This window comes from Odocoileus virginianus, chromosome 14 (genome assembly GCF_023699985.2).
Source record: "Odocoileus virginianus isolate 20LAN1187 ecotype Illinois chromosome 14, Ovbor_1.2, whole genome shotgun sequence".
Lineage (NCBI taxonomy): Eukaryota > Metazoa > Chordata > Mammalia > Artiodactyla > Cervidae > Odocoileus > Odocoileus virginianus.
In genome coordinates this window covers 47933424-47948652 of record NC_069687.1, presented here as the reverse complement: position 1 = coordinate 47948652, position 15229 = coordinate 47933424, and the positions used below count along the sequence as shown (strand labels likewise).

The 15229-nt window shown below is 41.2% G+C and overlaps 1 protein-coding gene across 4 annotated transcripts in view; it reads right to left on the bottom strand.

Moving 5' to 3' along the window:
- Positions 1-15229, bottom strand: part of RAB3C (RAB3C, member RAS oncogene family) — a 389298-nt gene that overhangs the window by 71427 nt on the left and 302642 nt on the right. For all 4 annotated transcript variants that reach the window (XM_070476714.1, XM_070476713.1, XM_070476715.1 and 1 more), the window contains exon 4: positions 2966-3090. In XM_070476714.1, coding sequence (XP_070332815.1) covers positions 2966-3090 — 125 coding nt within the window. The remainder of the gene's footprint in view (positions 1-2965; positions 3091-15229) is intronic.

Genomic DNA, 15229 nt, shown 5'->3' with positions numbered 1-15229 from the left:
ATGCATAAGTCACCCCCCATGACCTCCTCCGCATCCCCTCCCCACCCCACAAGGTGGGCTTGTATGCTGTGGGCCAGACTCAGGAGCAGATGCCTATATGTGGTTCCGATACACACAGCTGTGCCCCAGAAGCCATGCAACTAAGGAAGAAGAGATGAAATCTTTGCTCACACCTACACAAACAATGGATTTACAGCCCAGAAACTGGCTTTGTACACTCAGCACCTGCAGAATGTCTGAATGGACAATGAATGTTCCTGCAGCTGAGACAGGTCTAGCTTCAGCAGCTGTGGACTTTGTAGGCACGTCCACAGTGGATGTTGGACCAGGCCAAAGTCTGAGCTGCTCCCTTATCACCCATAGTGGGTCTGGATCTATGATTACTGCAATCCTGGGACTGATGTCAGGGGATCTGTGCTGGTAGCTTGGTGAAAACAATGCTCAGGAAATATCCAGGTGGTTCAGTGGGTAAAGAGTCCGCTTGCAGTGCAGAAGACACAGGTTTGATCCCTGGTTTGGGAAGATCCCCTGGAGAAGGAAGTTGCAACCCACTACAGTTATTCTTGCCTGGAGAATCCCATGGACAGAGGAGACTGGTGGGCTACAGTCCAAGGGGTTGCAAAGAGTTGGACATGACTGAAGTGACTTAGCACACACGCAAGAAACACCAGGGCCAACTGCCGGCATACAGATAGTTAAGGTGGGAATGAGAGCACTGTCAGTAACAGTATAATCTGAGATCCTGCACAACAGATCAAAGGTGACACAGCAGGGCACACCTACATGTGAGTAGCTCAAGAGAAGGAATACTCCATGGCTTCTGTCCCAGTCGGTGTGCTCCAATCTCACCTAACTCACATCTCAGATCAGAAACACAGCTAAGAAACAGATCTGGGAGCTGCTACTCCAAGAACTAGGGAGTGGACCCTGCCCCTGACAGGGTAGTGACAACCACAGAACAAAAGGAAAGCCCTGCTCAATATCCAGGGCAGACTCTGGTTCCCACAACATCCATCATGCCTCCCATCAAGGAGATAATGGACAGCATACACTGAAGGAAGACGTGGCAGACATCTATACTAAAAGCTGCAAACAACAACAACAACAACCACCCACACAGGCTACACAGAAATGTCCCTACATAAAAACAGCCCCCCAAGACACAATCTGAGGGTCTGCCATTTGAAAGAAGAACCCCCAGAGCATTTAACCTTGAAGACAAGCAGAGGTTGAGTGCGGGAGCTCCACAGGGCTGAAGAAAACAGAGTCCATTCTTAGAGGGTACACACAGGTCTCGTGCACTGGGACCAGCAAAAAGAAGTACATACATAGGAACCTGGGTTAGACCTACCTAGGGGTCTTGGAGGGTCTACTGGGAGGTGAGGGTCAGTTGTAGCTCACTGTGGGGGCAAGGAGACTGGTACTAGAGACCCCAGGGAATTCTGGCCAGTGTGAGCTCTCTAGGAGGTCCCAGTTTTGGTACCAAGACACAGTCCAACCCAGCAACCTACAGCCTCCAGTGCTGGAAAGCCTCAAGCCAAACAACAAAGTAGATAGGAATATAGTATCACCCATTAGGAGACAGGCTGGCTGAAGTTGCACTGAGCTCACAGCCACCTCAAATCACACCCCCTGACACTCCCTTGCCCACCAGAGGAACAAGATCCGGCTCCACTCACCAGGGGGCAGATGCCAGTCCCTCCCACCAGGACACCTACCTCACCCCAGGACCAGCCCCTCATCCACCAGGGGCCACACACCAGAAGCAAGAGGAATTGTGATCCTGCAGTCTGTGGAAAGGAGACCACAAACACAGAAAGACAAAATGAGAAAACAAGAGAAATGTGTGCAGATGAAGCAACAAAATTAAAACCCAAAATAACAACCAAAGGAAGAGAAGAAGATAGGCAATCTACCTGAAAAATAATTCAGAGTAATAATGGCAAATATGATTCAAAATCTAGGAAAAAGAATGGAGGCATAGACCAAGAAGATACCAGAAATGTTTTAAAAAGAGAAGATTTAAAGAACAGAGGTGAACAACATAATAACTTAAAAAATACACTAGAAAGAATCAATAGAATAACTGAGGCAGAAGAACAGATGAGTGAGCTGGAAGATAGAATGTGGAAATCACTGCCACAGAACAGAATGGAGACAAAAGAATGAAATGAGGACAGTTACAGAGACCTCTAGGGAGGGTGAGTGTGAGTGTGTGTGTAACTGACTCACTTTGTTGTACACCTGAAACTAACACACTGTAAATCAACTATACTGCAATAAAAATTATTTTAAAGATCAGTCATGATCCCCTCCTTTGTACCAAAATTCTACCCTGTTGACGCCAACATTTTTTCCCAAGATAGAATCTTTTACATTTGAATTGGCTTTTCCATTTCTCAAGTTTTTTTCATATCTCTCATCTCAGTTGCTTTTATCTACAAAAACTTAATAAAGTAGGCATGAGTCATGATACTCATTCTTAAAAGATGAGGAGATTGAGTCTCAAAGAGGTTTGTGACTGTGACACACGTTGCCACCAGTGTACTTAGAACCAAAATCTAACGCAGCCTATTCTGTGCCTATTATCCACCCTCCTCCAATGGAAACTTGAAAGCAATAAGCACATAGAATAATAATGTGCTCTCAGTGTAAAGTGTTGTATATAGAAGAAAAGCCCCCAAGAAATAGCAAACGAGGCATAGCCTGTCTGTTTTATGCAGTGAGAATCGGAACACCGTGTTCTAGATCCAAATGCTGGCTGTCTATTTTGCTTCTGTAATTGTGCTTGTATTCTAAGGATGCCACAGAAACGGGGAGAAAAATCCATGTACTGCTAGCGGGTAATGTGTTGGCTTCCACTGTCGGATTGACAATCTTTTGATTTAATTCATCTTAGCAATTAGCTGGGACTCTGTTCTGTTACAAGTAATTAACATGTTCAATTTGATCATTTGTTTCTTACCAAGCTGTTCTCCTAAATGTTGGCCCCTCTCGGTTGAGATGACTCGCTCATCTTCCATGTCACATTTGTTCCCAACCAGGATAACCTGGGCATTATCCCATGAGTACGTTTTGATTTGAGTTGACCTAAAAAGTAAAAAAAAAAAAAGGCACAAAACTGATCAGAGGAAAGTACAACAGCATAAAGTGAAGGAGGAGAAATATATCCCACAGAGAGATGATGGTAACAGCAAAAAATGAAGCCCAGATGCCTGACATTTAGAATTAATTAGTTCAGTGCAAGTCTACCCTTCAGATACTCATTTGGGATCACATGAGTCAAAAATCAGGGGAACTGTGGTGTTGTATTTAGAATTCCTCTGTATTTGATGAGATTAATATTACTGATGCTTCTTGCTTCTCTTCTACTCCACATTCCACAGTACTTTTATAACTGGAATGAGTGGCCAGTCATCCCAGTTTGCCCAGGATGTTCCCAGTTTTAGCAGTAAAAGTCCTTTGTCCCAAGAAACCCCTTAGTTCCAAGAAACCTGAGGTGGCTGGTCACTATTTACAGTCCATCACAGGAAAACTTCATTTTACCATGTTACAATCACAACTTAAAGAGCTAAGACAATTGGGTTAGGAAATATGGGGGCAATTATAATGTTAAAAAAAAAGATTATAATAATATTCTCATGCTTACATTTTTCAGAGAAAAATGCCAAGTTTGTTAATATCACAATTACAATACAATGAGCTAGTGTTTTAAGTTTCAGAGTAAGCTTCCAGTACGGATCATAAGGCTCATAACCAACTTTTGATTTCAATACTTAGATGGTAATTATAATAGTTAATATTTACAGGTACTGTTTTAAACTCTTTATGTATGTATGTTAACTTAATCCTTAGAGTAACTCAATGGAGATACCATTATGATCTCCATTTTATAGTCAAGGAAAATGAGGCATAGAGAAGTTAAAAAATTTGCTCAAAACAACTCAGCTAGTAGAGCAGTAAATCTGGAAATCAAACCAAGGCAGCAAAGTTCTTAAACACACGTCAGTACTAATTAAAAGTTTGAGAAGTTAAGTTCTAGTGTATTTGCTGTCATTTCAGAAAAGAAGCTGAAAGGAAGCCATGTTCTTTAATCCTCCCTTTTTATTGGCCACGTTCTTACTTGATAACTATTCAAGATAGGTGGGAATGACACATCACCCAGTGGGTGGTCAAGAGAGAAATCGAAAACCTAAAAAAATGTTGAAAGTTTAATGAAGGGATTTGTAAAGTGTCAAAAAGAGAAGCTTTGTATGTTCTTACTAGCAACTGTCAAATCCTTCAGGATTTTTAAATAGAAAATAGTGGTGAACTGTTCTCAACTTGAAGAGAGAATGAAAGCCAATAGCTTTAAACTGCAGCAGGAGAGCTTTCAATGAGATGTCACCACTATTTCTCCCTTCCAAGAAGAAAGGAGAGAGCTAAGAGGCAGACAGGGTCTGATTTCAGAGTACTTCCCCAAACCAAGTACAAGTTTTCAAATGAGATTAAAATATCTGGTGAAAGATACCTTTGGTTCCATGTGAGCATCTCAAGGTGCGACATATTTTATCAGAAAAATCCAGGGATAGGACCTTTCTAATTCTGACACCTAAGTTAATAATATATTCCTCTAGCAACAGTGACATTCACTGGGAAAATAAAGGCAGACATTCAAAACCTAAACTTTTTCACTTACCTCATCTTATGTAAGTGTGGAGTATATGAAAAATGAAGAATTAAGAGTAAATTAAGGTGTAAAAAATATTTTATACCTGGACACATCTTAAACCTCAAGTGGTAACATAACTATACAAAGAAATTTCAAAGGTTCTTTGAAAGGAACTCTAATCACATTTCCTTAGGTAATTAAAAAAAAAAGAAAAATTATCCCTTTGTTCGTATCATTCTTGTTGGCCAAGGCTTGGCCTATGCCTGGAAAGGGCCTAGGTTGAGAGCCCCTCTGTTAATGGGGAAAGTTCTTATCTTGGCACACAGCTAGAAATAAAATATGCAGAATGAGGTTAAGGAAAGCAGTCTCAGGAGAATGTCCTACTTGCATAAGGGGTTGGGACTGGCATGGCTTGCTGAATTTACCAAGGACAAATGCTTGCCTGAAAAAATTCAGCCCAGGATGGGGGTGCACTTTTGTGAAGGTTAAAAAAACAAAAAAAAACCACGAGCTGATTTTTACTGTTTAACCAGGTTAAAAAAACAAAATAAAAATCTTCCCTGGTGGCTCAGATGGTAAAAGGATCTCCCTACAATGCAGGAGACCCAGGTTCGATCCCTGGGTTGGGAAGATCCCCTGGAGAAGGAAATGGCAACCCACTCCAGTGCTCTTGCCCGGAAAATTCCACGGGCAGAGGAGCCTGGTAGGCTGGTAGCCTGGTAGGTAGAGTCGCACGTGACTGAGCGACTTCACTTTCTTTCACTTAACCAAGTTAATGGAATGCTTGCTTTTCCCATTAAATATGTCTCTCAGTTCTGCTAACATAATAACTCATGGAAGTCTTAGGATGCCACAGTGATAGGTTATGCATCTATTCATACACAGTATTCCCTGTTTATACTATATATATAGTATATATATGTGTGTGTAATTTGGGGAGGCCATGATTACATCAAACATACCCCTTTCTGTTTGTTCTTATATAAGAAATACTTTACTGTAACCTCTGCAATGTCTTAAATTGTCAAGGAAATAATTTAAAATGAACATTTTCTATAATTACCAAGGAGTTCTACAGAACCATTATCTTAAAAGCTTAAAGAGCCATTGGAGATCATTTCTTTTTTAAATCAAGTAATAATTATGGTCTGGGCTATCTGTGCTGAGGTGAACAAAACATTAATTTGCCATCAAAGCTGGTTAATCGAGTAAGATTTGTTTTTGACTAGTCTGGACTTCCTGACAATGTGCACCATCAACAGGGTTCAGTTCAGTTCAGTTGCTCAGTGTCCAACTCTTTGCGACCGCGTGGACTGCAGCACGCCAGGCCTGCCTCTCCATCACCAACTCCCGGAGCCCACTCAAACTCATGTCCACCAAGTTGGTGATGCCATCCAACCATCGCATCCTCTGTCGTCCCCTTCTCCTCCTGCCTTCAATCTTGCCCAGCATCAGGGCCTTTTCAAATGAATCAGTTCACATGAGGTGGCCAAAGTATTGATTGGAGTTTCAGCTTCAACATCAGTCCTTCCAATGAACACCCAGGACTGATCTCCTTTAGGATGGACTGGTTGGATCTCCTTGCAGTCCAAGGGACTCTCAAGAGTCTTCTCCAACGCCACAGTTCAAAAGCATCAATTCTTCGGCGCTCAGCTTTCTTTAGAGTCCAACTCTCACATCCATACATGACTCCTGGAAAAACTATAGCTTTGGCTAGACATAACTTTTATGGCAAAGTAATGTCTCTGCTTTTTAATATGCTATCTAGATTGGTCATAACTTTCCTTCCAAGGAGTAAGCATCTTTTAATTTCATGGCTGCAGTCACCATCTGCAGTGATTTTGGAGCCCAGAAAAAAAAAGTCAGCCACTGTTTCCACTGTTTCCCCATCTATTTGCCATGAAGTGATGAGACCAGATGCCATGATCTTAGTTTTCTGAATGTTGAGCTTTAAGCCAACTTTTTCACTGTCCTCTTTCACTTTCATCAAGAGACTCTTTAGTTCTTCTTCGCTTTCTGCCATAAGGGTGCTGTCAATCTGCATATCTGAAGTTATTGATATTTCTCCCGGCAATCTTGATTCCAGCTTGTGCTTCATCCGGCCCACAGGGTAGCTTTAGGCAAAGTCCAGTCACCAGCTACAGGAGATCAAAACCATACTGACTGATTTATAAACTACCACATATAATAGAATCTAAGCAGCATGGATTATAAGATAAAAATTATTTAATGAATGGCCCAGAACAAAAAGAAGCAGTCAATGAAACTACGATACAATGCTTTAATAATAACCTTGCTAGACAAACTTGTCACTCACATCAGATTGTTACTTTGAAAAAGTTTTTCATGTATTCTGAGGGATTTAGTAAATTTTTCTATCTTTAGTTGGCTTTGTTCATGATATTTTGTATATGAGAGATGACCATCCCATGACTGTCTCAGTAAGAAAGGTCAACAAACATACCCTTCTGCTTGTGGGTATCTTCCCTTAAGACCTATAGAGCACTAGGTTGTTGCCTTACAGGAAAATATGAAATGATAGTCATTACTCCAAAATGAGTATTCACATCCCTATTATAAAACTGATACCCCTTCTTGCATACAAAATAACTTTATACTCACGCCCTAATAATTCCACAGTTGACAATATACACAATTATGACCAAGTTAGCACATGTGTAGGCAGTGGAATCAATTTTTCATAAAGCATCAGCAATTATAATAAGCCATTAATTACAAGACACATCCCAATTTCAGATATGTTAAAGTATGAATAGTTCTGCATCTTAGATTCTGCAAAACACTATTGTTTTCTTGGTATTTTTTTATACATGAAGACCTAGGTTGAAATAAGAGCTTGTGTCATTCCTTTAGCTCAGGAAAACTTGGAGATGAGAAAATATAAACCCCATGAGCTGAGAAAGCCCCAGAGCTATATTTCATCTAGAGTATAATATGAATTAAGGCCAGAAGAATGTGGGGATGATAATCCAGTCCCCTTGCTTTCCAACTCAGAGTCCTAACAGTTTATTCAGTTAATTTAAAAGAAAGCACTAATACTAAGTGGGTATAGGAAAGTCACACTGCATTCTTCAGCTTCAGCATCTTCATCTATAAAATGAGGCTGCCACATTTTGCTTTTAATCTCTGGGGCTGTTGTAAGACAAATGTGGTTTGAGGTAGGATCATGCTCTACTCTCTAAGTCGCAGACATCTTTTTACAAATATTATACACTGTTAGTCCCAGCTTGGGCAGCCAGCTGTTTCTCTTTCTAAATCCAGCTCAACTCATCCCTTGTAATTTCTACCATCTAAATAATACTTTGTCTTTTCTTAATTGAAAGAAGGTTGCCTTGTGTTTGCTTGTCTCAAGTCTCATGTCCATTTCATTTCTTGAGGCTGAGGTCCTAGACAAATACATTTCTAACTGGGAGTAAATGGTCTTTTTTGGTATGTCTATTAGGAGCATGACACATGTCTATTTAGTAAATTCTTCTTTCATGTGACATTTCTGTGTATCTACTTTTTCAGTCATTTACTGTATTTTACAAAATTCCTTATTTGGGAATGGGTTTCTATCACCTCATTAGGGACTCTCTTATTTCCTTGTCTGTTAGACATTTTTAAAGAAAGTAGCTGTCACCAAATAACATACATGTGAAAAGATGATTTATTTCTGAATCGCTGCAAAAGATCCTTTGGGGTTTACTGTTAATCTCAGCAAGATTAATGGACTCAAAAGCAATATGCTGGTCACCATGGTTACCTGACAAGTGGCAATTAACTCAGACCTTACCAGTAACCAGATGATGGTTACTAAAAAAAAAAAATCTGTTATTTGTCTTTTAGTTAAAAACAAAAATAAAACAATAACCCCTCTCTATATATTTTCTTATTTTTATATGTTTTCTCTATAAATATATACATAGAGAAAGAGGATTTTTTTCTTTTGTTTTATATTATCAGGCAGAGGGAGATGAGATTTTCATATTTTACACATAAATGACTGAACGCTGCACAGAATAAAATAATTTAGGAGAGCTATAAATAAAAAACCAAATTTCTGTAATATCTTTAATTCTTCTCCTTTGTTCTGGGTATATAAATAATTTCATATGAGTTCAGTCTGTTTGCATAAAGAAGAGACTCTTATTAGTCATAATGTTCTGAAAAACAGTCCACAGAATGTTCCTCAGTAATCCAAAAAGCAGTTATTGTGTAGGGTCTGATCTGGGATATACATGGGGAGAATGCGGTATCAGAGAGAACACGTTCAGCTCTTTCCTCACAGTGAATCTCAGCCAGATCTTAGCAGCAGCCCTGTCCTTCATTCTGGAAGCTCAGAGTTCCCCTCAGCATTCATTTTCCTTATTCTCCTCAACGTTCGGGAGCCTCCGCCTTTCCCATCTCAGCAGACTTCAAATTGTTATGGAATTTCCCAATCTGCTACTGCTCATCACACAGAATTGTCCCTTCTGTTACATTCCCACTAACTTAGTCACTTATTTATCCAATTATTCTCAACCTTGGAGAGCTGTTAAAAATTACTTCAACCTAGAACAAAATAAATCAGAACCTTTAGGGATGTTGTCATAGGCAACGTCATGACATGAATGTTATAGGCATTTAAAAAATAATCTCTGCAGGTGATTTCTGTGTATGACTGCGTGGCTCTCTCTGCCATACCTGCTTTAGTTTTTAAAGTAATCTGTTTCTTTACTCCCATCTAACACCCAGAGTGTTTGCAGGTGTTCTACAGAGGTACATACAGCAATATAAGGTATATACAAAATAAATTTTAAAATGAATGAGCGGCAGTAAGGAAACAGAAACAGGAACATAATAAAACTTAATGATTTATATATGCTGTAAAAGTTAAGAGGTACTTTAAGAAGTTAAGACAGGTTTTCCATATGTACATTAACTCCTTTAATTAAGGAGTTATAAAAGTAAATGCTAAAAAAGCACCTTCAAATAAATTTTCTCCAATATTTTTATTATTTAAAGAAATGGGTTTATAGTTTTTTATAAGATTGCTATATTCTCATTAAATATTCTAATAAAAGAAAAAGCTAAAGCAAAAATAAAAAATTATCAGAAATCTCACTACCCCCAGATAACCGCCACTAACATCTTGGTGAAAATCCTAGAGTAGATTGTAGTACTGAACTCACTGAGTCATGACCTCCTTCCTTGGAGGTCGGTTCTATTTCCCTGCACCTTCCTGGCTTTGGACTGGGCCAAGCACATTGCTTTTGTCAATGAAATATGAGATTTGATGTGAGCCACTGGTGAGCAAGAGGCACAGAGGCTTTTGAGTTTCATCAGCCCTCTTGTATTCTTGCTCTTCACTGTGGCAGGAACCCTTCCCAGGAAGGGGGCTGCTCTGCCAGCCTGTCACAGGAGGGAGAAGCCTGGAGCAGCCCAGCTGAGTTCCACAGAGATCAGCATATTTCAGCCAAACCTAGAAGAGCCCATCATTCCTGTCCAACTCCATCTTTTGCTCCCCACCTTCCTCCCAACTTTGATACAATGTGATTAATTTCTTTGAATCTTTCAAACATGCTATAGTTTCCAACAAGTAGGAGCTATCACTATTGATGGCTCTAGGTTTTGCAAGGCCTAAAACGAATAAAAATGTGAGGGTCCAATTTAAGGGGGAAAATGCAAATTAGAAATACAGATCGTCAGAATGACCATCTTTAAAAAGTCTGTAAATAGCAAATGCTAGAGAGGGTGTGGAGAAAAGGAAAACTGTTCACACTGTTGGCGGGAATGTAAAATGATGCAGCCACTATGGAGAATAGTATGGGTATTCCTCAAAAAACTAAAAACAGACTTGCCATATGATCCAGCAATACCCAGACAAAACTATTAACTCAAAAAAATACATGCATCATTATGTTCACAGCAGCACTATTTACAATAGCCAAAACATGGAATACCTAAATGTCCATGTCAGATGAATGGCTGTGGTACATATATACAATGGAATGCTACTCAGCCATAAAAGGAACAAAGCAAGGCCATCTGTGGAACATGGATGGACCTAGAGATTATCATACTAAGAGAAGCCAGAAAGAGAAAGAATACCTTATGATAGCGTTTATATGTAGAATCTAAAATGTTACACAAATGAAATTATTTGTGAAACAGAAACAGACTCACAGATATAAAGAACAGACTTTAACAGACTTTAACAGACTTGGCAACAATAAAGGTTGCCAAGGGGAAGTGGGGGGGGGGGTGGGGAGGGAAGGACTGGGAGTGTGGGATTAGCAGATACAAACTATTGCATGTAGAATGGACAGACAACAGGTCCTACTGTGGAGCACATGGAACTATATTCAGTATTCTGTGAATATGTGTAAGCCATAATGGAAAAGAAAAAGCAAGAATTACAGATTTAGGTACTGGGCAATCTGTAGCAGATGCCCTTGGTGCTCTGCCTATTGTCCCCCAGGCCTTGCCACTTGTTTGCTTGCTAGCTCACTTTCAACTGCCAGTGTCTGCAGCTCTTTGCTTTAAAATCTTCTCTGAAGCAAGGGAAGACCACTCTGCCTATCAGGGAAAGTCAGATGTAACAGAGAAAGAGCACGGCCCAGGATCAGACCTCAGCCAGTGACAGACAGGAATTGGTGTCTACCTACGGCCCGTCGCTTGCTCCTCATGCTGCCGCCGCACCAGTTCCTGGATTTTCAAGCATAATGGTATAAACACCCGTTGCTGTTGGCCTTCCCATCCCCAGCTCAATCTCCCACTAAGGAAGTACTGTTTCCTACACTTTCTGAGTAAAAAAACTACTTGTATACAAATTCCCCTCTCCAAGCCTGCTTCGGAGGAGCCTCAACTAAGACCCTTGGAAGGGGCTTGTCCAGGTAAGGGGCCAAAGCTTCCGGCAAAGTTCTGGAGTTGGCAGTACTGGCTTGAAAGTGCTGATTATCAAATATCAAGAACTTTTGTGGGTTGGTTTTTAAACCTTACCTCTGACAATGACTGTGATGGGTGCATTTATACCATGGAAATTGGTGAATTAAATCAGAAGTTTTTCTTATTTTTTGCTTTTATTTTTTTCAAAGAATCTGTTTACTGGCACACCATAGAATTTAAGCTTCCTTATTTTTGCAAGAAATCCACCAGTTGCTATCATGTGCCACTGTCTAAACACATTTACAGCCTCTGTGTCAGGCTCTGTCATCCTCTTCCATCTTGTCTCAGCACACAGCCTCCCCTGGATTAGCCTCCCCGTCACGTGGGGACCCCACACCCTGTTTCTCATTCACTAGGACCTTCTCCTTGTCTGTATCCATCCTAGACTCCCAACGGGCAGGACCCTTGACTGTTCTGTTCACCACTGAGCATTCAGGAAAATGTGTGGCACAGAGAAAGGTCTCAGACAGTAACTGTAAATTCGTGGTCAGATGAATGAGTGAATGATAGACCGAATGTGGCACAAATGCCTAAGAAATCCAGTAAGTTCAGAATATCAGCACAGAATAAAAACAGCGCAGGAGGAGAGTCACCACTCTATGTGATGCCAGTGCCCCCCGCCCTCATCCCTTTCAGGACTCGGTGCTGGCAGAGTACTTCCCGGTCTGTGCCGTCCTGACTGTGGAAGGGAAAGCAAGTGTTGGCCCCTCCACAGTCATCTGTGCGATTGCTGTTCATTCCAGCCTGCAGAAATCATGGTTTCCTTTCTGCTCCAGCACCAAGAGTCAGGACGAGGATGCCTAGGGAGTAACTTAGCACTTCAGCACCATGGACTGGTTGCCTTGGAGGGCCCTCGTCCAGCTCCTTCAGTGGATAGATGACAAGGCTGAGGCTTGAGATGTGGAGTGACATCCTAATGGATATGAAACAGTTACGAGGGGGCTGATGAGAGCCTGCATCCCAAGACTCTCCATGCCTCCTCTTCTACAACATGCTGTCCACTTCCACAGGGAAAAGCAGTGACTGCGTTCTACTGATTAGGAAGAGGCTCATGGGCTAAACACTTGACTGCTTTTAAAAAGAAGAAGTAATGTGTCTCCCAAGGAACCAAAATACTTCAAAGGAGTATATCATACGTTACCGTTCATATGTGGACTGTAATTTAAAAAAATGATACAAATGAACTTATTTCAAAACAGAAATAGACACACAGATATAGAAGGAAGACTATGGGTGCCAAAGGCAAACTGTGGGGGTGAAGGATGAATCAGGAATTTGGGATTAACATACACATGCTACTATATATAAAATAGATAACCAACAAGGACCTACTGCATAGCACAGCAAACTCAACTCAATATTCTGTAATAACCTATATGAGGAAAAAAGTCTGAAAAGGAATGAATATATGTATAACTGAATCACTTTCCTGTACACTCGAAACTAAACATTGTACATCAACTATAACTAAAAAAATAAGTTTCAGACACAATAAACACATAAGTGCATTCCAACCGTTTTCCTGGTACATATAAAAACAATAACATTTGTATGAAACAGTAGGGGAATATGGAGAAGTATAAGACTTGGCAAAACATCCTTTACAGGTTCTCTATGCTTAATAATTATGAGATAAGTGAAATCACAGAATAGAGGAATATATTAAACAAATAAAAGGTTAACCACAACAACTTATCAACTGATGGAAGGAAGGCATGTGTTTGGAATGATTAGCAACCTGTACTTGAGAACGGGAATCACCATGGTGACTGCAGTAGACACTCAAGCATCCTGATGGGTTATTAGGTTTAGGGACCACAGGAATCAGCAGGAGACCCAAGGGAGGGCCATCAGCAGTGAGAAACATTGCTGTAAGTGTAAGTCAGACTAAATGCCTTAAATGTTGCCTTAAGTTAGCAAGTAACACCCTCTGAGATGGGGAAGACCCTGGCCCTTCCTATCCCACAAGTGAAGTACTGGTCACTCTGGTGGTATAATAAAAAAATAAATAATACAAATAATATTTAAACATAAAACAATTCATTGATATAACCATATCAGGCAGTGTGCTAAGTGTTTCACATTTATTATTTAATACTTATAACACTGCAAGGCAGATAGTATTTTTTTTCTCATTTTGCAGATGAAGAAATTGTAAAATGAACACTTATTGAGGCTGTTAAACCAAAACCCTCAGCTAATATAACACAATTGAACAGCAAACCTTTTCCACTGGAGTAGGAGCTCAAAGTCCTGGGCTCTCTTTCTGTACTTAATTCAGAGAACCAAGAACTAATCTCTCAGCTTTCCAGAATCTTTGCTGAGAGGGCAGAACAAAGCCTGCTAATGCTTTCTCTAGATTTTCAAGAAGACCAGCGAGAAAATGTCCTGAAGGAGCCTTGAAAAGCACTGAGTGCTATATCAATGGAAGGTATTATTATCACCAGCAAAAAAGTATTTACTATCTACATGGCATCGGTGTGTTATCTCAAACTCATTCTCTAAACAAGCCTCACTGTAATTTTCTTTGCTGTTTTGTAACCTTTTAAAAGGTTAAAATGGGAGATACTGTCAGGCATTCCTTGAGATGCTGAGGACACAGAAATACAGACAGACCTGGCTCTGCTCTCAGGAAGCTGTGGTGTGACCCCACACTGTGATCTTGCAAATATTCTCCAGTTACAGGTGTTTTACTCAACAACTACCGTACCCGAGACACTAGTGTCTACAACACAAGGTGTCGCCTTTTGAACCTGAGCAGGCATCAGAATCACCTGGAAGGTTTGCGATCACCTTCTGAGTTCTACCCCGGTATACTAATTTAGAAGGGCTGAGGCCGGACCAGAGACTCTGCATTTCTGACATGCACTCAGGGCGCGCTGATCCTGTGGGTTTTCTGACCACACCTTGAGCAGCACTGCAGTGATGGAGAGAAAGAAGCAGGACTTGGTCCCTGGCCTCAGGCTGCTCCGTTCACGAGAGAGAAAAGTCTGGCTTGAAAAGTTAATGATCAAACAGGCAGGGTAAGTGGGGGCCCTTCCAGATTTCCCAGATCTCTGGTTATTGTTCCAGCAGCATGCCCAATGATGGAATGGGGAGGCAGTGGGGAGCAGAGGCTGGGGCGAGGGCGTGTGGCAGGTTCAGGATAAGAGTGAGCACACAGGCCCTTTCAAGGATTATCATGGATCTCTAAGTATTCCTCAGATTTAATCTCCACATCAGAGAAATGCCTGGACTGAAGCAGAGAATCATGGTACTAGAATGGGGCTGGGGTCTCTGGGATGAAGAGCGGGAGGAGGCTTTCAGAGGGGCCCGAGGAGCTAAGGCTGGGTGGTGGGGAGGCACGGGGCAGTGAGGGGAGGGTGATCTGGGGATTGGCCCTTGGACCTGACATCAGCGGTTCAATCATATGAGTTCAGTTCAGACTACCCTACTGTCCATGAGAGACTGCAGGGGGTGTGGGGAAGGGCCATCTGAGAGAGCTTCCTGTCCTGGGGAGGGGGGAAGGCAGTGAGGAGGAAAAGAAAACGATAGAACTGAACAAAGATCATCCACAAGGCCAAGGAATGGACTTAACTGGGGGCTTTGTTGCCCTCCCGAGGCCGTCCCTGCTCCTGCTCAGTTGTGTCCAACTCTTCGTGACCCCAT